This window comes from Emys orbicularis, chromosome 11 (assembly GCF_028017835.1).
Source record: "Emys orbicularis isolate rEmyOrb1 chromosome 11, rEmyOrb1.hap1, whole genome shotgun sequence".
NCBI classification, from domain to species: Eukaryota; Metazoa; Chordata; order Testudines; family Emydidae; genus Emys; species Emys orbicularis.
Window position 1 is genome coordinate 1,458,794 of NC_088693.1, and position 22,886 is coordinate 1,481,679.

The 22,886-nt window shown below is 54.9% G+C and overlaps 1 protein-coding gene across 1 annotated transcript in view; it reads left to right on the top strand.

Annotated features, from left to right (window-relative positions):
* Positions 1-671: 671 nt before the first annotated feature.
* The window catches only part of NHEJ1 (non-homologous end joining factor 1), a 145,595-nt gene continuing 123,380 nt past the window's right edge, over positions 672-22,886 (top strand). Inside the window, exons 1-5 of the mRNA XM_065413821.1 lie at positions 672-723; positions 8,012-8,198; positions 9,724-9,933; positions 16,300-16,438; positions 20,156-20,214. Coding sequence (XP_065269893.1) covers positions 8,013-8,198; positions 9,724-9,933; positions 16,300-16,438; positions 20,156-20,214 — 594 coding nt within the window. The 5' untranslated portion in view covers positions 672-723; position 8,012. The remainder of the gene's footprint in view (positions 724-8,011; positions 8,199-9,723; positions 9,934-16,299; positions 16,439-20,155; positions 20,215-22,886) is intronic.

Sequence of the window (22,886 nt, forward strand, 5' to 3'; positions counted from 1 at the left end):
GGCTCGCAGGGCACAGACAGGTGGCACGTGGGCTGGCAGGATTGGAACGCCAGTGATCCCAAGGATGGTGGTGGGCTGCCAAGCGCTGCTGAGACAGGTGTGATAGATCGGGCCTTGAAGGCTGGGAACTGCTGCACCCAGGAGCCGCGCATTGCATTGCACTTTTCCCGCAGGAATAGTCTTCGTGGCACGTCCCCTATTTTGGGCCTAGGCAGGCTGAGCACATGCAGCGTGTGCACCCCAGTGGGGGGACGGTCACCAGTGGGGCAGGGCCCTGTGGTTTCGGCTGGAGAGCTAGGATCAGCCGCTGCCCTGCCAGGCTCCCTGTAGGACCGGTGGGTCAGACCCATGGTGCCTGCCCGTGGCCGTGGTGCAGGGGGAATGACGAGTGACCCGACCCCCAGCCCGTGGGCGGCTCAGGGACGCCAGAGCATTGCTGGACCCTGCTGCAGGAACCCGCCCCGTGGCAGGCAGTTCCCCAGGCCCCGCGAGCAGAGCCGCCCGCGCGCCCGGGTAAGCGGCGCAGGCCCCGATCCCGGAGGACCCGCCCGGCGCGAGCGGGGGCGCTAGGGCAGCCAGTGCGCGCGCCTGGCACGGCCCCCCCGCGCGCCGCGGCTGCCTGGCCCCGCCCCCGGCCCCGCCCCTCCAGCAGCGCGCGCGCGCGGGGGGAGTCTCCTCCTCCGGGCGGGCGGCGCCTCACGCGGGAGCCGGGCGGCGCGCACGGTACGGCGGGGGCGGGGCGGAGCGGGAGGGAGTTTTGGGGGGGCTGGGATGATGGTTGGGGGGTGAGATGAGGGGAGGGCAGGAGGCTTGGGGGGCTGAGGCGAGGTTGGGGGGCGGGGTTTTCGGCGACTGGGGTGAGGGCTGGGGGTGAGGGGAGGGGACGAGGTTTTGGGGGGCTGGGGGCCAGGGTGAGGTGAGAGGTGAGAGGTTGGGGAGAGGTGAAGGGAAGATGGGGGTGAGGGGGGGGTGAGGGGAAGAGGTTTTGGTGGGGTGAGGGGAAGAGGTTTTGGTGGGGTGAGGGGAGGGGTTTTGGGAGGCTGGGGGCCAGGGTGAGGTGAGAGGTTGGGGGTGAGGTGAAGGGAAGATGGGGGTGAGGTGGGGGTGAGGGGAAGAGGTTTTGGTGGGGTGAGGGGAGGGGTTTGGGGAGGCTGGGGGCCAGGGTGAGGTGAGAGGTTGGGGGTGAGGTGAAGGGAAGATGGGGGTGAGGGGAAGAGGTTTTGGTGGGGTGAGGGGAGGGGTTTGGGGAGGCTGGGGGCCAGGGTGAGGTGAGAGGTTGGGGGTGAGGTGAAGGGAAGGTGGGGGTGAGGTGAGAGGTTAGAGGTTGGGGAGAGGTGAAGGGAAGATGTTTTGGGGGGTGAGGTGAGGGCGGGGGTGAGGGGAAGAGGTTTTGGTGGGGTGAGGGGAGGGGTTTTGGGAGGCTGGGGGCCAGGGTGAGGTGAGAGGTTGGGGGTGAGGTGAAGGGAAGATGGGGGTGAGGTGGGGGTGAGGGGAAGAGGTTTTGGTGGGGTGAGGGGAGGGGTTTGGGGAGGCTGGGGGCCAGGGTGAGGTGAGAGGTTGGGGGTGAGGTGAAGGGAAGGTGGGAGTGAGGTGAGAGGTTAGAGGTTGGGGAGAGGTGAAGGGAAGATGTTTTGGGGGGTGAGGTGAGGGCGGGGGTGCGGGGAAGAAGTTTTGGTGGGGTGAGGGGAGGGGTTTTGGGAGGCTGGGGGGCAGGTGAGGTGAGAGGTTGGGGGTGAGGTGAAGGGAAGATGGGGGTGAGGGGAAGAGGTTTTGGTGGGGTGAGGGGAGGGGTTTGGGGAGGCTGGGGGCCAGGGTGAGGTGAGAGGTTGGGGGTGAGGTGAAGGGAAGATGGGGGTGAGGTGGGGGTGAGGGGAAGAGGTTTTGGTGGGGTGAGGGGAGGGGTTTGGGGAGGCTGGGGGCCAGGGTGAGGTGAGAGGTTGGGGGTGAGGTGAAGGGAAGATGGGGGTGAGGGGAAGAGGTTTTGGTGGGGTGAGGGGAGGGGTTTTGGGAGGCTGGGGGCCAGGGTGAGGTGAGAGGTTGGGGGTGAGGTGAAGGGAAGATGGGGGTGAGGTGGGGGTGAGGGGAAGAGGTTTTGGTGGGGTGAGGGGAGGGGTTTGGGGAGGCTGGGGGCCAGGGTGAGGTGAGAGGTTGGGGGTGAGGTGAAGGGAAGATGGGGGTGAGGTGGGGGTGAGGGGAAGAGGTTTTGGTGGGGTGAGGGGAGGGGTTTGGGGAGGCTGGGGGCCAGGGTGAGGTGAGAGGTTGGGGGTGAGGTGAAGGGAAGATGGGGGTGAGGTGGGGGTGAGGGGAAGAGGTTTTGGTGGGGTGAGGGGAGGGGTTTGGGGAGGCTGGGGGCCAGGGTGAGGTGAGAGGTTGGGGGTGAGGTGAAGGGAAGGTGGGGGTGAGGTGAGAGGTTAGAGGTTGGGGAGAGGTGAAGGGAAGATGTTTTGGGGGGTGAGGTGAGGGCGGGGGTGCGGGGAAGAAGTTTTGGTGGGGTGAGGGGAGGGGTTTTGGGAGGCTGGGGGGCAGGTGAGGTGAGAGGTTGGGGGTGAGGTGAAGGGAAGATGGGGGTGAGGGGAAGAGGTTTTGGTGGGGTGAGGGGAGGGGTTTGGGGAGGCTGGGGGCCAGGGTGAGGTGAGAGGTTGGGGGTGAGGTGAAGGGAAGATGGGGGTGAGGTGGGGGTGAGGGGAAGAGGTTTTGGTGGGGTGAGGGGAGGGGTTTGGGGAGGCTGGGGGCCAGGGTGAGGTGAGAGGTTGGGGGTGAGGTGAAGGGAAGATGGGGGTGAGGGGAAGAGGTTTTGGTGGGGTGAGGGGAGGGGTTTTGGGAGGCTGGGGGCCAGGGTGAGGTGAGAGGTTGGGGGTGAGGTGAAGGGAAGATGGGGGTGAGGTGGGGGTGAGGGGAAGAGGTTTTGGTGGGGTGAGGGGAGGGGTTTGGGGAGGCTGGGGGCCAGGGTGAGGTGAGAGGTTGGGGGTGAGGTGAAGGGAAGATGGGGGTGAGGTGGGGGTGAGGGGAAGAGGTTTTGGTGGGGTGAGGGGAGGGGTTTGGGGAGGCTGGGGGCCAGGGTGAGGTGAGAGGTTGGGGGTGAGGTGAAGGGAAGATGGGGGTGAGGTGGGGGTGAGGGGAAGAGGTTTTGGTGGGGTGAGGGGAGGGGTTTGGGGAGGCTGGGGGCCAGGGTGAGGTGAGAGGTTGGGGGTGAGGTGAAGGGAAGGTGGGGGTGAGGTGAGAGGTTAGAGGTTGGGGAGAGGTGAAGGGAAGATGTTTTGGGGGGTGAGGTGAGGGCGGGGGTGAGGGGAAGAGGTTTTGGTGGGGTGAGGGGAGGGGTTTTGGGAGGCTGGGGGGCAGGTGAGGTGAGAGGTTGGGGGTGAGGTGAAGGGAAGATGGGGGTGAGGTGGGGGTGAGGGGAAGAGGTTTTGGTGGGGTGAGGGGAGGGGTTTTGGGAGGCTGGGGGCCAGGGTGAGGTGAGAGGTTGGGGGTGAGGTGAAGGGAAGATGGGGGTGAGGTGGGGGTGAGGGGAAGAGGTTTTGGTGGGGTGAGGGGAGGGGTTTGGGGAGGCTGGGGGCCAGGGTGAGGTGAGAGGTTGGGGGTGAGGTGAAGGGAAGGTGGGGGTGAGGTGAGAGGTTAGAGGTTGGGGAGAGGTGAAGGGAAGATGGGGGTGAGGGGGGGGTGAGGGGAAGAGGTTTTGGTGGGGTGAGGGGAGGGGTTTTGGGAGGCTGGGGGCCAGGGTGAGGTGAGAGGTTGGGGGTGAGGTGAAGGGAAGATGGGGGTGAGGTGGGGGTGAGGGGAAGAGGTTTTGGTGGGGTGAGGGGAGGGGTTTTGGGAGGCTGGGGGCCAGGGTGAGGTGAGAGGTTAGAGGTTGGGGAGAGGTGAAGGGAAGATGGGGGTGAGGTGGGGGTGAGGGGAAGAGGTTTTGGTGGGGTGAGGGGAGGGGTTTTGGGAGGCTGGGGGCCAGGGTGAGGTGAGAGGTTGGGGGTGAGGTGAAGGGAAGATGGGGGTGAGGTGGGGGTGAGGGGAAGAGGTTTTGGTGGGGTGAGGGGAGGGGTTTGGGGAGGCTGGGGGCCAGGGTGAGGTGAGAGGTTGGGGGTGAGGTGAAGGGAAGATGGGGGTGAGGTGGGGGTGAGGGGAAGAGGTTTTGGTGGGGTGAGGGGAGGGGTTTGGGGAGGCTGGGGGCCAGGGTGAGGTGAGAGGTTGGGGGTGAGGTGAAGGGAAGATGGGGGTGAGGGGAAGAGGTTTTGGTGGGGTGAGGGGAGGGGTTTGGGGAGGCTGGGGGCCAGGGTGAGGTGAGAGGTTGGGGGTGAGGTGAAGGGAAGGTGGGGGTGAGGTGAGAGGTTAGAGGTTGGGGAGAGGTGAAGGGAAGATGGGGGTGAGGGGGGGGTGAGGGGAAGAGGTTTTGGTGGGGTGAGGGGAGGGGTTTTGGGAGGCTGGGGGCCAGGGTGAGGTGAGAGGTTGGGGGTGAGGTGAAGGGAAGATGGGGGTGAGGTGGGGGTGAGGGGAAGAGGTTTTGGTGGGGTGAGGGGAGGGGTTTGGGGAGGCTGGGGGCCAGGGTGAGGTGAGAGGTTGGGGGTGAGGTGAAGGGAAGGTGGGGGTGAGGTGAGAGGTTAGAGGTTGGGGAGAGGTGAAGGGAAGATGGGGGTGAGGGGGGGGTGAGGGGAAGAGGTTTTGGTGGGGTGAGGGGAGGGGTTTTGGGAGGCTGGGGGCCAGGGTGAGGTGAGAGGTTGGGGGTGAGGTGAAGGGAAGATGGGGGTGAGGTGGGGGTGAGGGGAAGAGGTTTTGGTGGGGTGAGGGGAGGGGTTTGGGGAGGCTGGGGGCCAGGGTGAGGTGAGAGGTTGGGGGTGAGGTGAAGGGAAGGTGGGGGTGAGGTGAGAGGTTAGAGGTTGGGGAGAGGTGAAGGGAAGATGTTTTGGGGGGTGAGGTGAGGGCGGGGGTGCGGGGAAGAAGTTTTGGTGGGGTGAGGGGAGGGGTTTTGGGAGGCTGGGGGGCAGGTGAGGTGAGAGGTTGGGGGTGAGGTGAAGGGAAGATGGGGGTGAGGGGAAGAGGTTTTGGTGGGGTGAGGGGAGGGGTTTGGGGAGGCTGGGGGCCAGGGTGAGGTGAGAGGTTGGGGGTGAGGTGAAGGGAAGATGGGGGTGAGGGGAAGAGGTTTTGGTGGGGTGAGGGGAGGGGTTTGGGGAGGCTGGGGGCCAGGGTGAGGTGAGAGGTTGGGGGTGAGGTGAAGGGAAGGTGGGGGTGAGGTGAGAGGTTAGAGGTTGGGGAGAGGTGAAGGGAAGATGTTTTGGGGGGTGAGGTGAGGGCGGGGGTGCGGGGAAGAAGTTTTGGTGGGGTGAGGGGAGGGGTTTTGGGAGGCTGGGGGGCAGGTGAGGTGAGAGGTTGGGGGTGAGGTGAAGGGAAGATGGGGGTGAGGTGGGGGTGAGGGGAAGAGGTTTTGGTGGGGTGAGGGGAGGGGTTTTGGGAGGCTGGGGGCCAGGGTGAGGTGAGAGGTTAGAGGTTGGGGAGAGGTGAAGGGAAGATGGGGGTGAGGGGGGGGTGAGGGGAAGAGGTTTTGGTGGGGTGAGGGGAGGGGTTTTGGGAGGCTGGGGGCCAGGGTGAGGTGAGAGGTTGGGGGTGAGGTGAAGGGAAGATGGGGGTGAGGTGGGGGTGAGGGGAAGAGGTTTTGGTGGGGTGAGGGGAGGGGTTTGGGGAGGCTGGGGGCCAGGGTGAGGTGAGAGGTTGGGGGTGAGGTGAAGGGAAGGTGGGGGTGAGGTGAGAGGTTAGAGGTTGGGGAGAGGTGAAGGGAAGATGTTTTGGGGGGTGAGGTGAGGGCGGGGGTGCGGGGAAGAAGTTTTGGTGGGGTGAGGGGAGGGGTTTTGGGAGGCTGGGGGGCAGGTGAGGTGAGAGGTTGGGGGTGAGGTGAAGGGAAGATGGGGGTGAGTGGAAGAGGTTTTGGGGGGTGAGGTGAGGGTGGGGTGAGGGAAAGAGGGTCTGGGGTGAGGGTGGGAGCACTGAACTCCCTTGGCCTGTGGAGGCCCCCCTGCTGTCCCACTCCCCACCCCCATGTGCATCCATGGACTGGGCGTCTTTCCTCCGAAGTGTTTCTCAGGCACGTTTGAACAGGAATAAAGGGAAGGAAAAGTTTAAAGCAGTCTGAATAGCAGTCACTTATGTGACACCCACTCATTGAATACGCCATGTAGTTCTGGTCACCTCAGAAGAGATTAAAAAGACTGTTCATTTTAGGAGAGAGATGACTAGGAACATTAGAAATCCATGATACGGCCACACCTTGAATACTGCCCCATCTCAAAAAGATACGTTAGAAGTGGGAAAGGTGCAAAGAAGCCAAGGGCAATAAAAGCGATTAGGGGATGGCACAGCTTCCATATGAGGCGAGATTTAAAAGACTGGGGCTGTTCATTTTAGGAGAGAGACGACTAAGAACAGAAGAACATCCACACAGGGTCTGACCAATGGTCCCTCCAGCCCAGTGCCCTGTCTCTGACCGTGGCCAGCGCCAAATGCTTCAGAGGGGATGAGCAATACACGGCAATTATCGACTGATCCATCCCCTGTCATCCAGTCCCTGGCAATTGGAGGCAATTGGAGGTTTAGGGATCCCTGCAGCAGGGGGCTGGGTCCCTGACCGTACTGGGGGGATATGGTAGAGGTCTATAAGATGATGGCTGGTGTGGAGAGAGTGAATTGGGAAGTGTTATTTACCCCTTCACATAACACAGGAACCAGGGGGCACCCAATGAAATTAATAGGCAGCAGGTTTAAAACAAATATGAGGAAGGACTTCTTTACACAACACACAGTCAACTTGTTTAACTCACTGCCAGGGGATGTTGTGAAGGCCAAAAGTATAACTGTTTTCAATGCTCTGGAAGTCCCTAAACCTCCAACTGCCAGAACCTGTGGCTGGAGAATAGGGAATGGATCATTCAATAATTGCCCTGTTCTGTTCATTCCCTCTAAAGTGTCTGGTCCTGGCCACTGTCAGAGACAGAATATTGGCACCTCTATCAATTCCGAGAGCATCTCCTAGGAAAAAAGCAGATGGGACTTGAATTTCTAGTGAAAAACAATCCTCAGAACTATTTTTTTTTAAGAGAGGGGGGAGTGGGACCCATCTCTTCTCGAGCCATCCTTGTCCTTCATAAAGACACAGAAAAGGGCACAAGCCCATACTTTTTCCTTTGCCAGTCATCTTTAATACTCAAAAGCAGGCTGTGGGGATTATAGGTCCCAGCATGCAATGCTCCATCGTTGGACTAAAGAAGAGAATTGTATGCCGGGAGTTGTCGTTGTAGTACTCTCCTGGGACTGGTTACTATGAAACACAAACCCGTTCACCCTATATGTGATATTTTGATCCAGATTTGTTTGTCCAGCATCTCGTGTGTCGTGGCCCTGATCCCTACTGCGATTCAAATAATAGTTTGCTAGTGGCCCATCTCCTCCTCCAGTTTGTCCTTGCAGTGAGATTGTAACTCACTGTTTGTGCTGCCAGGGTAGCGCCTGTGATTGGGAATTCACAAACACTGGATTGTGATGTGCCTATGGGATCTGGCAGGAGGAGAAGCTGGGCAGAAAATGCTGGGCCAAGTACAGAGGTTTCGAAGGTCATCATTAGCACTGCCCATCTTGTTTCTCTGAGAACCAGCAGTGCATTATTTATTTTAAAATGGAATAGCAACTGCAATGCAAAATGGCCAAAGAATTGTCTCCTCTGGGCAGGCCATTCATTCACTCCTGTAATGGTACATTTCTCCAGCCCACGGGGCCTGTTACCTGTCTTATGAGCTGCACATGGAAGGAGCTGAGGCCAGGCGTCACTATGAAATGATGCTTGTGTTCAGAGTTGGTTTGGTTTCATCAGCTGCAGGCCTCAGGGCTAGTGTGAGCCAGTGGGGAAGCAAAGGTCTCTCAGAGACGCACGTAAGCTTTCCTGGAGCATGTTCTCTCCAGGGAGTGGGATCTGGTGGAAGTTGTGCTCTGCCTTTGCTGGGAGTGCTGCTGTCTAAGCCTGTTTGCTCTCTTGCAGGATGGAGGGCTCCGAGGATCTAGACAGCAGCCTCCTGACACAGCCTTGGGCTTCAGTTTGCTTTGGTGAATCCACTTTTATTGCCAAGGCTTGTTTCAGAGAAACCGGCTACGTCTTGCTGATCTCTGACCTCAGCAGTGTGTGGTACGAGCGTGCAGACACGGATGTCGTTGGGAAAAGGTCCAAGGTGAGTCTGGAATGAGGTTTGCAAAATCCACAAACCCCCTTTTATGCATAAGCCAGCTAACATTCCAGCATGATCTTATAGAACGCGCGGAGGGGGGATGACAGCTTCAATAGGACTAGGGTAGAAGGCCTTGATGTGGGAAGCCCTACACAGGTCTGCTGATTCCTCTCCATTCTGACCTACAACATTTACTGCTATGCTAGTCCTGGGCTCCTGCACCCAATCTCTGCTGATGCCCCTCAATCCTGATCTGCAGCCTCCCTTCTATTCCAGTCCTGGTTTCCTTCCCCACAGCTCGATCAGTGCCCCTCAGTTCTGAGTCAGCACCTCCGGCTGTTCCAGTCCTGGATCCCTCCTCCTCAGACATTGTACCAAACTGGTGGTTCTGTGATTCTGAGAGAGATCGCTTGGGGTGAGGCCATCAGACGCACTTCCCTTGTAGGCTGGGATGGAAGCTTGTTTCCAGGGGTGCAAGGCCAGTGCACTAGCAGTGTCTCACTCTGGCAGCCTGTCCTCCTTCCCCCATCTTTCTGGTGATTGTGATGCCATAGAATTGGGTATGGCCATCAAGGGAGAGACTGTTATTAGCTTTAGTGGCCAGGTCAGAGGCTACCAGCAGCTTCCTCTTCAGGACCGCTCCTCCAGGGATGCTACCCTGGCAGTTTCTGCAGCCTCAGTTACATGCTCGTTTTAATGATGTCACTCACATCTTCTATAGTTTCAGAAACAGGCCAGGTAGCACAAGCGACCATCTGCCTCTCTTCTAGGTCCCCTCTGTCTCCGGGCCAAGGGGCAGATGGGAGCAGGGCCTGTTTGGAGGCCCTTGGGGGAACTGTTACCCCGATCACTGGGCTTAATGTTTGAGTATTTTATAGAGTTTGGTGTCTGCTGGGGAGTGGATGGTGATGGGCAGAGGCGTCTTGGCTACTCCCATATACTAAAATGGCCGCTTCCCATTTGTCTGTCTTGGCAGGTGGGCTAGGCTGTAACAGTTTCTCAGCCAGCCTGGAGCAGCTGAGAGGTGTCCTAGCGCAGGAGAGCCCTGGGGTGGTAATGGGAGGGCAGTGGGATATTGGAGAAGGCATCCCAGGAACCACATGGGGATAAAATTTCATTATGCCCTCTACATCCTGCCCTTTCAAACTCCACCTGCCCAGAGCTGGGGATCTGGTGGGCCAGGAGGAAATGCCCAGATCCCAGGCGTGACGGGCATGGGGAGAACTGGTGAGGAAAGTTCTTTGTCGAGCATAGACCAGATGGGTGTCTGTTGCTCTCAGTCCTGCTTGTTTCATTGGAGGCTTTGTTCTGTATTGGCTAAGGGAAGGTGAAGGAGGATGTGTGGCTAAGCTGCCTGCAGTGACAGTCCCAAGGATGGACTGTTAGAGTGGGGAGCCCTGGGACAGAATGAACTGGGATGGACCCTATTTGCTGGGGTTTCTACCCGATCTGAGTGAGCCTAGCATTGGGGTCTCCAGGGTGCCTTGCTGCTCCCACTAACTGCACCTTTCCATTTGGGCGTTCCTAGGAGCTGAACAAGCGGCTGACAGCCCATGTGTCATCTTTCCTGAATCGCTTGAGCAACCTGATGTGCCCTTTGCTGGAAGGAAGAGAGAGTGACGCCAACTCCTTCTCCTGCCAACAGACCTCCAGCAAACTCACCATCCATGTGAAAAGTGAGCTCTCCGGACTACCCTTCTACTGGGATTTCCACTGCCCCGCAGCTGCTGTGGAGATGGTGAGGAAAGGGCTCTGCAATGTGCCACATGCCTGCCCCTCCTGCTGAGATGCTCAGCAAAACTAGCCAGTCACTGATGGGAGCTGAGTTAATTGATTTTAAAAAATCTTGTGGAAGCTTTGGAGTTACCAAGGTGTGCACTAATTGCCTGCATCACCTGGTCTGACCCTTGCTCCCCTCCCCTGCTGTGTGACACAGCCACTTACTGCTTCCTGCTCAGGTCAGACTGTCAACTCCACCGGCCAAGGACTATCTCTTAGGGTTGCCAACCCTCCATGGGGAACAAATATTTAATAATGGGCTCTTCAGCCTAGCAGACAAAGGTAGACTACAATCCAATGGAACACAAGCCAGGAATTAAAGATTAGGCTTTAATTAAAGATAATGTCATGTGATGAAACCTCCAGGAATTTGTCCAACCCTCCTATCTCTGCCTGTGTGTGTGCTGCACCCATCACAGCAGGACCCTGACCCTGCACCACAGCAATCGCAATAAGCCTAATAATAAAACAGTGCAGCCGGGGGGAATGAGCACCAAGCTGGGTGGTAGAAGGGCCTGAGTTCTGACACTGGCTCTGCCACCGGCTCATTATGTATCCTTGGCCGAGTCACTGCTTTTCTCAGTGCCACAGTTTCACCTCCTGTGGGAAAGAGTATTCTCCCCTCCCCCGCCTCCCAGGGGTGTTGGGGGGATTCCTGAGTTGGTGTCCATAAAAGCCAAGTACCCTGCTTAGTCCCTCCAGGGATGGGGAGGGAGCTGAAGAGCTGCTGGGGCTGTGTAGCACTGTTCCCTAGAGCCACTCATAGATACTAAGGCCAGAAGGGACCATTGTTGAGTATCTAGCATAGGCCATAGCGCTGCCTTGTATTCATTCCTTGCATTAATTATTTGTGTGACAATAGCATCTGGAAGCCTCCTCCAGGAGCAGGGCACTGCTGTGTAGGGCGCTGTACAAACACAGGGTCAGAGATGGTCGCTGCTCCAAAGAGCTTGCCATCTAAGTGAGATACAAGAAGTGGATGTAGCAAACAAGGGGAGCTGGGACAAGGATAGTCATTAACATGAGCCAAGTGGGTATTGGGGGGGCCCACCAAGCCACCTGCCTAGAAGCGGGGAGGGATCTGAAGATGTCCAGGGTGGCGGCTTTATGGAGTAGCTCAGTTCCCTGCGTATGGGTCACCATGGAAGAAAGTGCAATGGGACTTGTGGGCGAAGCTGGTGATGAAGCCTGGCATTGCTGGCGGGGTGGAGTGGTGGGGTCGCATGATGAGATACAAGTGAGGAGGAGTAGGGAGAGGCATATGCTTGGTTCCTTAGGTGTCGATCTTGTCCTGCAGTCAAACCTCCATTGGAACTCTCAAGCTAAGCAGAGTTTCGTAGTTTCCAAGGCCAGAAGTGACCATTGTGATCATCTAGTCTGACCTCCTGTCTAGCACAGGTTGGAGAATGCCCCCCACAATCATTCCTAGAGCAGATCTTCTAGAGAAGCAGACAGTCTTGATTTAAAAATTGTCAGGGATGGAGAATCTACCATGTCCCCAAGTAAGTTGTCCCAATGGTTGATCGCTCTCCCCCATTAAACATGTACACCTTATTTCCAATCTGAATTTGTCTAGCTTCAACTTTGAGCCATTGGATTGTATTTTACCTTTGTCTGCTAGACTGAAGAGCCCATTATTAAATATTCGTTCCCCATGTAGGTACTTAAAGACTGTGATCAAATCACCTCTTAACCTTCTCTTTGTTAAGCTAAATAGATTGAGCTCCTTGAGTCTGTCGCTATGAGGCAGGTTTTCAAATCCTGTAATCATTCTTGTGGCTCTTCTTTGAACCCTCTCCAATGTAAGTTAATGGGGGCCAGGCCTGGGAGGCAAGTCCTAGTCTAAGGAATGTGTAGGTGAAACAAGGAGTGGGGTGGCTGGCTCAGTAAGGAGTAGGGCCCCAGTGTGGTACTAGGTGGCATGCTACGCTGCAAGGAGTGGGAGTGGGGGTGCTCTGTTCTTGGATCCAGTGCTGACCCCAATGCCTTTGTGCGGTGCTAAGCAATGCTGTGTTGCTAGAGGTCTGTGTTTTGGTTGAAACATAAAACTGAGGCTCTGGCCACCTGGTAACGAAAGGTGCTTTGGCTTTGCAGCTAACAGTCCAGCTCTTACAGAGCTTCCGAGTGGCTTTGTTCTCTCCCAAAACTCCTCCTGCAATTCCAGCTGGGAAACATGGCTTGCTCACTTCCTGCCAAACTGTTTTGCAGCACTGCTTGATGTTGTCTCATTGGAGGCAGCTGATTCTTTGGTGGGGGATGTGATTCTGGTCTGTGCTTTTATGTCTCTTGACCTTTGTACAATGCTCTGTGTACCTGCAGGATGGAAGAGGCTGTCTGTTTGGGGTAATTACTTTTAGTAGGTGGCACCATGCAAACAGCTAGGAGGCTTCAGTCTGAGATTCAAAACTAGGACCAGAAAGAAAATCAGGAACCAAGCACACCAGGTGCTGGGTTAGTTAGGAACACAAATGGCCAGGCTGGCCCAGAGCAGGGTTCCTCCAGTCCAGTTTCCTACCTCCGACAGAAGCCTGTCCTAGCTGCTCAGAAGGAGGTGCAGGGAACTCTGCAGTGGGCAGTGATGGAATGGCTGTCCCTAGGGCAGAGATTGGCACGTGCCCTGAAGAATGAAGGTTTATAGCCCTGCCAAAAACATTTGGTTTAAAAAACATCCTTATTATTGTAACTCTGGATGTTCCCATTATCCATATAAATAGCTGATGCTGCTTTGATGATTTCTTGTGGCGATGAGTGCCACAGGCTAATTGAGTGTCTTATGAAAAAGCGTTTCCTCTGATCAGTTTTGAATTCACTGCTTTTCAGTTTAATTGGATGTAGGGGTGTGTACAGGAATAAAAATTTGGTCACTTTTGGAGGGACACTTCCTGTGCCCCCATGGCCAGAGGAGCTAGCTCTCCCCCCTCCCCCCCTTCCAGCCACTGGAGAAACTCACTCTCTCCTGGCAGCCAGAGGAGCTGGATCTCCCCTGTGGCCCCAGGGCTGGAGGAGCTGCCCTGGCCCTAGTACTGCCCTAGCTCCAGAAGAGTTTTGTGCCCCTCACTGATGGGTGGCTTGCCCCTGCTTGTCCTCTTGCACACACCCCTGTTTGGAGGTTCCCTTGTTCTTTTATAGAACAAATTGGCCTGTGAGGGCTTCACTTCCAGCTTTCTCAGTGGCTCTGCAGGTGAGGAGTGTATTCGTCCACAGTGGTATGCATAGGGGAAATTTGGGGCATTCTTTGCTCTTACATACAATTGTCTTTAAGGCTGTGTGTTCTCTGTAGCTTGATTAAATTGTAGTGGTGTCCAGTGTGCACCAGAGGGTGCTGTGCCCCTAACTAATAATTGTTGCTAGTCAACAGAGGCAGCTCAGAGGCAAGTGATGGATTTGTGACTTGCCCTAGAGAAGCTGAGGCAGCTGTAGCTGGGAAGGGGCCTCCTAGGCAGGTTGTGAGTGCCGCTTGCTGGGACAGTGCGTGTGCGTGTTCCACTCTGCTGCAAAATTTGTTGTAATACCACTTACAAAACAAACTCCCATCTGTTCACCATGACTATGGAAGGGTGGGACAGGACAGCTAGCAAGAGGACAAGATGAGGCTCCCTGGCGGGGCCCCTTTAAAGGGCATTGGCCCTTTGATCAGACCAATATTGGACCTGCCTGAAAGTTCTGATGTGGGTTTGAAATGTCTGCACTTAAAATTCTCCCCTTTTTCTTTAAAAAGAGCAGAGCTGGGGTCTCAGTCCCATGGGTAGTGGGACAGACGTCCTCAGAATCCATCCATGTGGTGGGCACCTATTGACCCACTGGCAATGCCAGGGACTGAAAGGGTGATGGGGCTGGACAGAGCTCCCCCCACAGGCTCATCCTCCCTAGCAGAGTTGTAAGTTGTTGTCTGTGTGCAGGGGTGGAGCTTGTCCAGGCTGTGCCTTTCCTGGGGTACATGGAGGAGTCAGTCTCCAGCTGCCATTGCAGCTCCTTTCACCAGCCCTGAAATCCTTTTACAAACAACAAATGGGGCATACCAAAACCTGCCCCATCTGTCAGTGGCCGCTGCTGGCTGTCCAGCAGCAAGACCTTCCCAGAGCCGTGCCCATCTCTGCTGGTGCACAGGTGGAGAAGTAACAAAAGGGGAGCCATGTTAGCTCTGGTTCCATTAAGAGCACGGGATGTGGGGCAGACCCATGCTGCTCACCTGGGCCAGGACCCATGGCTCTGGAAAGACATTCTCCTGCCCTTCAAAGAGGGTATGAATCCCACAGCGTTATCGGAGTGATAGAGCGAGCTGTGAACCAGCAGCTGCCACTGTCCTGTTAGTTCATATTTTGATTAATGTTTGTAAAGCACTTAGGCAATGGGAAGCATTGCATAATGCTAAGTGCTACTGTTAGTAATGCAGGAACGGGGCCCAGGCTTTGCTCAGCTGCTCACCAAGAATCTGAGGCCTGTGCTGAACTGGCCTAGAATGGAGCAGATTGCTCCCTCCCTCAGCTCTGCAAGTGGAGGGATGGCCCATGGGGACCACAGGTCCCAGCATCTTGACCCGAGTGGAGGCTGCATTGCATTTTGGGACCTGTAGTGTCCATGGCTTGAACCTTTGGCTGAAAGAGGAGGGAGGCTGCAGAACTCAACCCCCTAGCTCTCTGCAGTGAGTGTGCCATGGATGCAGGGCCTCTCCAGGTTGTGGTGTCCTGACAGTGATGCCGTATTCACTGTATCCCCATGTCCGGGGCTTGGGTTTGCTGATAAGAATGCAGCACAGAATGAGTAGGGTTTTGTCAGACAGGCTCTGAGGGTGCATTGGGCCCTGCTGCATGGGTCTTGCCCAGGCTATCCCACAGATGACAGTGAGAGGGCTGTTCCCTGTGTCCATCTCACTGGAGTTGCTGGGTGAGATGGTCCATTGGGAGCAGAGCTCGGCCTGGCCTGTCTTGAACCCCTCTGATGTGAGGGCCAGGAAGCTGCAGAGAGAGTGTGTCCCCTGGAGACAGTGCCCTTGGGGCGAGGCGGAGCAGGGTTCATCCAATGCACACTGAGGAATAGGGCAGGACCCTCTGCACTGAGCAGCGGCGGATTAATGATTTTGCCGCCCCTAGGCCCTGAAATAATTGCCGCCCCGGCCTCATATGAACTTGTTTTAGTTTTTTTACAAATTCGTTTGAACTAAAATGAATCTAAATATCATTAAAATAATTGAACATTTACAAGTTTTATTATAAATAAAATTACAAGTACAGCGGACCCTTGCTTGAACGCACGTCTGTATAGCGCGATTTCGCTTATAGCGTGGGACTGCACATGGATCCAAAACTGAGAACTGCTTAATTTCTTCCTTCCGGTCATATTATTAACGCTTAGGATTCTCGCGAGTATGTTTACTAAATGGTGTCGCGCTGTCATTTGGTGGTTTCAATACGCGCTATGATTGGTAGAATCGTGGCGTCACTGATGCCGCGATTACAAAAATGCTGCTATTATAAATTTGCTGCCCTAGGCCTAGGCGGTAATACTCTGCTGGCACTGAGAGGCCTTGGGCAAGGATGAGGTGGCCTGGGCTGGGTGCATGGGGTGCAGCAGCAAGGGCCTGGATAGGATTTGGGGGTAGAGATTCCTCATGCCTTTGATCTCATCTTCCTGTGATCTTCCTCTCAGTTTCCTCAAGCTGCAATTTGACAGCACGGTTCCTTTTACTTTTTATTATTTTTTTAGTCCCAGCCATGTCTGTTTCCAGTGTCAGAATTCACGTCGGGGCCCACAGGGGCTGGGGGGGCATGAGGCTCAGAGGGGCCTGTTTGTGCTGCTTACAGAAGCTCTCAGTGGGCTGATCAGACCGAAGGAGTTTGTTGTTGTCTCCTGCCACTCCCATAGCTGTCTGTGGAGTTGGAGTGTCTCCTATATTGAACCTTCTCCACCATATGTCCATCTTGTTCCTCACTGCCTGTGCTGTTTTGTACAGCGCCTCTTGCTGGGAGAGCCTGGGACTGGGGTAGATGGAAGTTATCCCACAGTCAGAGCTCCTGCCCCCTTCTCTACAGCTCCTTTCACAGCCAACATTTCTATACCATTCCCTACAGTGCCTCCTACTGGGAGAGGCAGGGATGGCAGAGACCTCCCTGCGCAACCTGTTCCATAGAGTGCCTCTTGCTGGTAGATGCTGGAATGGCAGACAGGCATTCCTGTGATTGGTGAGCGCTGAGAAGTCCTGTGTAAACTCTGGTTATAGCTCTTGCCAATACATTCCTGCTGTCGACTGACCTGCTTCAACCACTTTTGTTCTAGAGACAGTTTAAGTCCCCTTCTTGGCCTTCCCTGTTTTGTCTTTCCCACCCAGATTTCCCGTCATCTTGTGCGGCCCCTCATCAGGATGAGCCTGGCACTGCAGTACCAGCTGCAAGAGCTGGCATCTCTCCTGGTGCAGAAGGATGCTGAGATTGAAGACTACAGGGAGAGCGGGGCTGCTCTCAGCAGAGGTATGGAGGGCTGTTCCACTCATGGGGAAACCAGGGCTGGAGAGAGCAGGGAGTGAGTTTCCTCCCCTGCACAGGGTTGGCACAAAGTGCTCAGTCTGGCTATTACCCAATGAGGCTTGTGTTTCATGTTCAGCTGCTACAGCAGTCAGACAGTAGCCAGAAGCCTTGGGAGTAGTCCCCAGGGGAGAGGTGGAGGAGGAATGGACATTGACCAGTAGCCGAAGGACTTGGGAAGTTGCCAAGGGGCTCTTTGCTTTACTTAGAGTACCTGGCTGTTTACCAGGAGCCTGGATCCAAGGCCAGCTAGTGAAGGAACTGGAGCAGAGTCAGGCTTTTTTCCCACATGCAGTAGCTTGCAGAGCACTTGGAGAGGAACCAGGGGCTCCCGGCTCTTCCCCTCAGCTTCCTTAGAAGAACATTGAAAGCATGGCTGTACGCATGGTCTGTTTCCAGTGTGGAGCCTCTGAGATGTTAATGAGGGGCCTGGGTTTAATCTCCAGCTGGCAGAGCACAGGGTCCAGAGCGGGGTGATATAAGGACTGGCGGAGCTGTTGCTGGTGGGTGGAGTCCCTCGTGATTAGAAGGGGTTCTGGGTCCCACCCTTAGCTGGCGATGCCTCTGGCCTGTGGATTCGGTTCCCAGCTGGCAGAGGCTCTGCACGTGTTGGGCTGGAGGGCAGTGTTAACGAAGGGGGGAGAGGGGGATGCTCTGCTTTTCACCAGCATGGCCTGATTTCCTCAAAGACCTTCCCTTGCACATCAGAGGGCTTCTATGGTCTGGACCAGCTCCCCAGGATCCACTAGGTAGCTGGGAACTGGCCTAGTGCTGCTTGTCTGACACACTGCTCTCTGCATGCCGCGCGGGCCTGAGAACGGAGAGCAGGCTGTTTCGTTGGTTATTTATACAGCCCCCTTGATAAGTGCAGTGCTGGAAACTGATGTCAGGTGCTCCAGGCTCTCTAATCTCAGTGATTCCAGCTCAGACTTGGTCTCCTTACTAGTGGCGAGGGTTTTCCTACTAACTGGTGCCACAAATGCCCGCTGGAAGGTGAGGGGTGAGCTGGGGCCTTTAAGGATGACTGGAAAAAGGCTAATGTAGTGTTCAGATGCAACAAGTGAGGTTTTTACCCATGAAAGCTTATGCCCAAATAAATCTGTTAGTCTTTAAGGTGCCACCAGACTCCTTGTTGTATTTATCCACATTACATTTAATTTGCCATTTTGTTGCCCAATCACTTAGTTTTGTGAGATCTTTTTGACCTCTGACTTCTGGCTTCAGAGCTGCATGGTGGGATACCACTGCAGGGTGCTGGGGAAGATAGTGGGCCTCGCTCTGAGGCAGTAGTCTCTGGGTGAGTTCTGTGTGTGAAGGAGTGGGAGCAGCAGGAGACCCTCCCCCACCCTCAGCTGGGCTGCAGAGGAAGCTTGGAACGGCAGTCCCCATTTTTTTGGGACACACCAAAATGTATGTTTGCGCCTCTTGCTGCTGCTGGGGGTGGTGGTTCTAGGGCAGCACAACGGCTTCCAGTGGGCTGGGGAGCAACAAGCTTAGCCTGAGGTGCAGGCAATGATGGGGATTTGGGGAGAGTGCTGCCTACAGGCTGCGGGGGGCTCCAGCTGCAGGTCGCCTCACCCTCATGGTCAGTGCTAGCCAAAGCCTTCAGCATTTCTGTGAGGTGCGTAGGCCTCGCTCCTTGGCTCGTGTGCCGAGATGGGGCTGTAGGCAGCCAGAACATCTCCCCATCCATTTGGGGACAGTTGTGTGGGGGGTGGGGGTGCCTCTCCCCAGGAATGTAATGGCAACAGTCATTCCTGAGCCCCCTTGCTGCAACACAGAGTCACTGGGAACAGGGAGCTCCACACTGCAGGGTACTGCTCACCCAGCCATCCCGGGGAGCTGGCCGTAGGTCCTTGGACCCATCTGCCCTGGGCTGGGAGCCGTGTTTACTGAACTGCAGGAAACCCCAAAGGCTGGAGCATGTTTCCAAACTTGCAGACAGTGCTGAAGCCGAGTTTGCCCAAGGGGCCTTTGAAACCCGGTGCTGTCTCAGGGCAGACAGCTGTAGCCCCAGCGAGGATGGGGCCTTCAGCCGCTGGGCTGGGGCTGCTTTGCTGAAATGGCGACTGTCATTAGGAAGGGGCTTTCTTGTGGTGTTTCCCAGCTGACTGCTGCTGAGGTGCAAATCTGCCCTCATTCAGGCCTCGGGCTGTCTTCTTCATGTTGCCATGGTTACTAGTGGGTTTCCTGAGAAGGTTTCCCCACCACCCTGAGTGACCTGGAGGGGCTCCTGCTGTGCCGTCATGGCTTGGCCCTGTAAGGATGCTGCCTTTGGCGGGACACAACTGAGAGTATCAATTCAGGACAAATTACTCAGAGCAGGGCAGTCACAGCCCAAGGTTGGGGGTCCTTCACTACTGAGGCAAACCAAACCAGCCAAACAGAGAGGACTTCGGTTTTACCCCTCTGGCTAACCATAAGTCATACAAGCAATTCCCTCAGACACTCCAGTTTCCCAGTATTGCCACCAGTGCCACTCGTTATGGGAACGAATAGTTATGAAAACCAATACCCCAGTAAAAGAAGAAGAAGAAGAAGAAGAAAAAAAAAAGTTCTCTCGATCCCAAAGGACCAAGCCCCAGACCAATAATACAAGGCAGATCTTACCCACAAATCACGCTGTTGCCAATCCTTTAGAATCTAAAATCTAAAGGTTTATTCATAAAAGGAAAAAGGTAGAGATGAGAGTTAGAATTGGTTAAATGGAATCAATTACATACAGTAATGGCAAAGTTCTTGGTTCAGGCTTGTAGCAGTGATGGAATAAACTGCAGGTTCAAATCAAGTCTCTGGAACATCCCCAGCTGGGATGGGTCATTCAGTCCTTTGTTCAGAGCTTCAGTTTGTAGCAAAGTCCCTCCAGAGGCAAGAAGCAGGATTAAAGAGAAAATGGAGAAGATGCAGCTTCCTTTTACAGTCCTTTTGCCATGTGGTCTCTGCTTCCTTTGTTCCAAACACAAGCTACCCAGCACATGGCATGAAAAAACCTTACAGTTCTGTCCATAGGCCTGTCCCTGCCTTGCTGAGTCACAGGGTGTATTTGCCTTCTCTCAATGGGTCAGTTGTGTAGCTGATGGTCCTTAATGGGCCATCAAGCAGGCTAGGCAGTGCTGACACCAAATTGTCTGGGGTGTCTCCCAGAAGCACAGCACAAGTTTGAAATACAGACAGTCTAGAGCCAATACTTATAACTTTAAATACAAAAATGATCCATGCACCCAGATAGCATCATCATAACTAGCAAACCATAACCTTGTCATAGACACCTCACTTGACAACCTTTGTACAATATTTGCTGCAAATATATAACAGTGGTTGCAACAATGATCTATATGGTCACAGTTCATGTCAATGTCACAGGCCCGGAGAAATGTCTGGGCAATGCTTGTCAGCCGCCAAGCTCTCCTTGGCTTTAATGCTTTCCTAATGGGCCCTGGTGCCAGGGCTGATGAGTACTGGGGTTCCCTCTCTCCTGACTGGCGCTGCCAGTGTCCTGTGTAGGTGTTACATGGCCTAGTAGCTCCCCCAGGTTATTAAATAAACAATAAAAAACCAGGCACCCTCTCCTTTCATCTCCCTGTCACAGAGAGTGCGGGTAGCGAGCTGGGGTGTTTGGCCAGGCTGCTGCCCGCCCTGCTCACACTCCCATCTCTCTTGCAGGACGCCTGAGGACCGCGCCCTTCCAGGAGAAGTCGTTTCTGCAGAAGTTTGTGGATGAGGTAGGGAAAGATGCTGCTGTGTGTTCGTGCAAAGGGGACCTGGGTGTGTTTATGTCAACACACCTTGGCCCACTCGGCTTAGCGCGGCCCAGCGCCCCGGGCCGTCGCCCGCTCGGCTTAGTGTGCTGTGGTATGCAAGGGGTAGCATGGCCTGGTGTGGTTGGTGACTTTTGGGCAGTGTGTTGAGGCAGACAAAGCCATGGCCGGCTTGAGCCAATGCAACGCAGTGGGCCTGGGTCTCACTCTGGTCCTGAGGTGACAAATGAGCAGCTGCTGCCTTTGCAATTCCAAACGCTTGCGTCTGTCTCTGGGGTTATGTGGAGAGGTGGCCTGTTGGGAGACTAGCTGGGACCATCCTGGCTCCCCCCTTGTGACAGAGCCCTAAAATAACATAACATTCAGCTCAGCCCTTCTCCCCAAGCTGGGTTGCTCCTAGGGCTCCTCTCCAGCCCTCTCAGCCCACATCCTATATCCTCTCCCTCTCCTGGAGCTGCTCCCACCTTCCTTCTGTTCAGATGGGTAATGAGCAACCCACCTCCGTGAGTCAGCAGAACCCACTTAACACTCCCAGTAGGATCGATAACTGGTGGTGGGGACTCAGGAAAACCCTGCCATGCTGCTGCAGACAGATGCCTAGCATGCTCCCCTCTCCCACGTGGAAGGCCTGTGCAGAAAGGGCTACCGTCACAGAAGGGTGGACACGTGCTCACTGAGAGAGAAGCAAACCTGCATGTTCGCACACAAACTGGTGATGATATCCCCAGGAAGATATTCCCCTTAATGCTTGAATTGGAAAGACACTACTGTTATCTGGGTGAAATGTGCAGAGTCGCTGGCCAAGCCACTGGGGAATGCTGCCTTCTGAGCTGGCTGCATTCTTGCTGCTCCTTGTGTGGCATTTTGGGGCGGGCAGCTAGTTGCCCGGGCTGTGGCAGAGGCAGAGCAGGAATGGATGGTGGCTGCCTGGGTCTGTGGGGCTCTCTGGAAGGAGCAGGTTTGGGGGCAGCTCTCTCCCTGCTGAGGGTTAATACTTGCTAAGTGCTCCTGTTGCCTGTATTCGGAGGAGTGACACGTACAGGGAAGTGGAGTGATTGCTCAATGCCACTGGCTGGGACAGTGCGTCCCTGTCTCAGTATTGCCGCTGGGATCCAGCTCTGGGTCCTTGGACTTGGTCTCTGTTTCATTGGCAGAGAGATCTGAGAAGCCAGCACACAAGTCAGAGGCACAGCTGGGTGTGCGTGTGCTGTCAGTCCTGTTCCTCCGTCACGCTGCCTGTGCTCCCTGCGTGTGCTGTTAGCCCGGAGCAGGGGCGGCCAACCTGAGCCCGAGAAGGAGCCAAAGAGCCACAGTAATACGTCAGCAGCCCCCCCATCAGCTCCCCAGCGCCTCCCGCCTGCCGGCAGCCCCCAGTCAAAACTGCCTTTACTCCTCTTCTAGTTAAACCAGCTGCTTCCTGAGGTGAGATGTAGAGCAAGGGGCAAGGAGGCTGCCGTCCAAAGTCCAGCTTCGTTTGCTGCTGACAGCTAGGTGACTCATGCTCGGTCTGGCATTCCTGCAATTGTTTGGCTTTTTCTCAAAAGTTTTTTACTGGCTAGTTGTTCGGGCAAGTGGCTGCTGAGGCTTCCTGGCTGGACGGGGCTGGAGAGGGAGAAGGGAAATGGAAGGATAGAACCTGCTGTCCCATATTCATTACAACCTGCCACTTGGTTTAGCACATGTGCCTCCCCCCCACATCTGCTCCAAAATCCAACACACACACTGTGAAGAACTTGGGATTTTAAAGGAAAGCGCCAGAGATTCTGATCATTGCACTGACTTATGAACCGGAGCAATCACTAGAACACTAAAATTGTTAATTGTTCAAGAACAAATGGGGATAAACTGGGCAGGCATGAATGTAGGCAGGGAATTAGAAGACAGTTTCTGACCCCCCAGCAGGAGGAGTGGGGGCAAGATACCTTTCTGGTTTTAAAATGGAGCTTGATACATGTATGAATGAGATGATATGATGGGGTTGTTCTCTGATCGTAGCAGACTGGACTTGTTGACCCAGGAGGTTCCTTCCAGTCCTGTGTCCTATGTTCCTATGTTAATAATGATTCAGAGAAGGCAGAAGTTCTCAATAAATGTTTCTATTCTGTATTTGGAAAGAAGCAGGATGATGGACTCATGTCATATAAGGATGATGAAATACTTTCCAGTCTTTTTGTGCTAACTAGCAGAGCCCAGGAGGGGGTACCAGTGGGGGTCTGTTACGTACCACCACATCAAACCAGAGAACAGGATGAGTTACTTCTTAAGCACCTGTCTGTAATGTGTGTGTGGGGACAATTGTGTTATCATGGGGGACTTCAATCTGGGAGACATCTGCTGGAAGTCTCATGTAGCCAATAGAAAACATCACTGGAGTTTCTAAAAAATATAGATGATAATTTCCTAACATAAAGGGAGTTGTATCTGGTATGGGGAAACTCTATATTGGACCTCATTATAACAGATAAAGATGAATTAATCACTGGACTGGAAGTTGGTGATTGCCTAGGGACCAGTGATCATGATCTGTTTACATTCAATGTGGGCAAACAAAGGACAGTACCAACCAAAAATATATATTCTTGGTGCTTAAAAAGAGCTAATTCCTAAGGCTGAGAAAAATTGACTGAGAGGAAAAA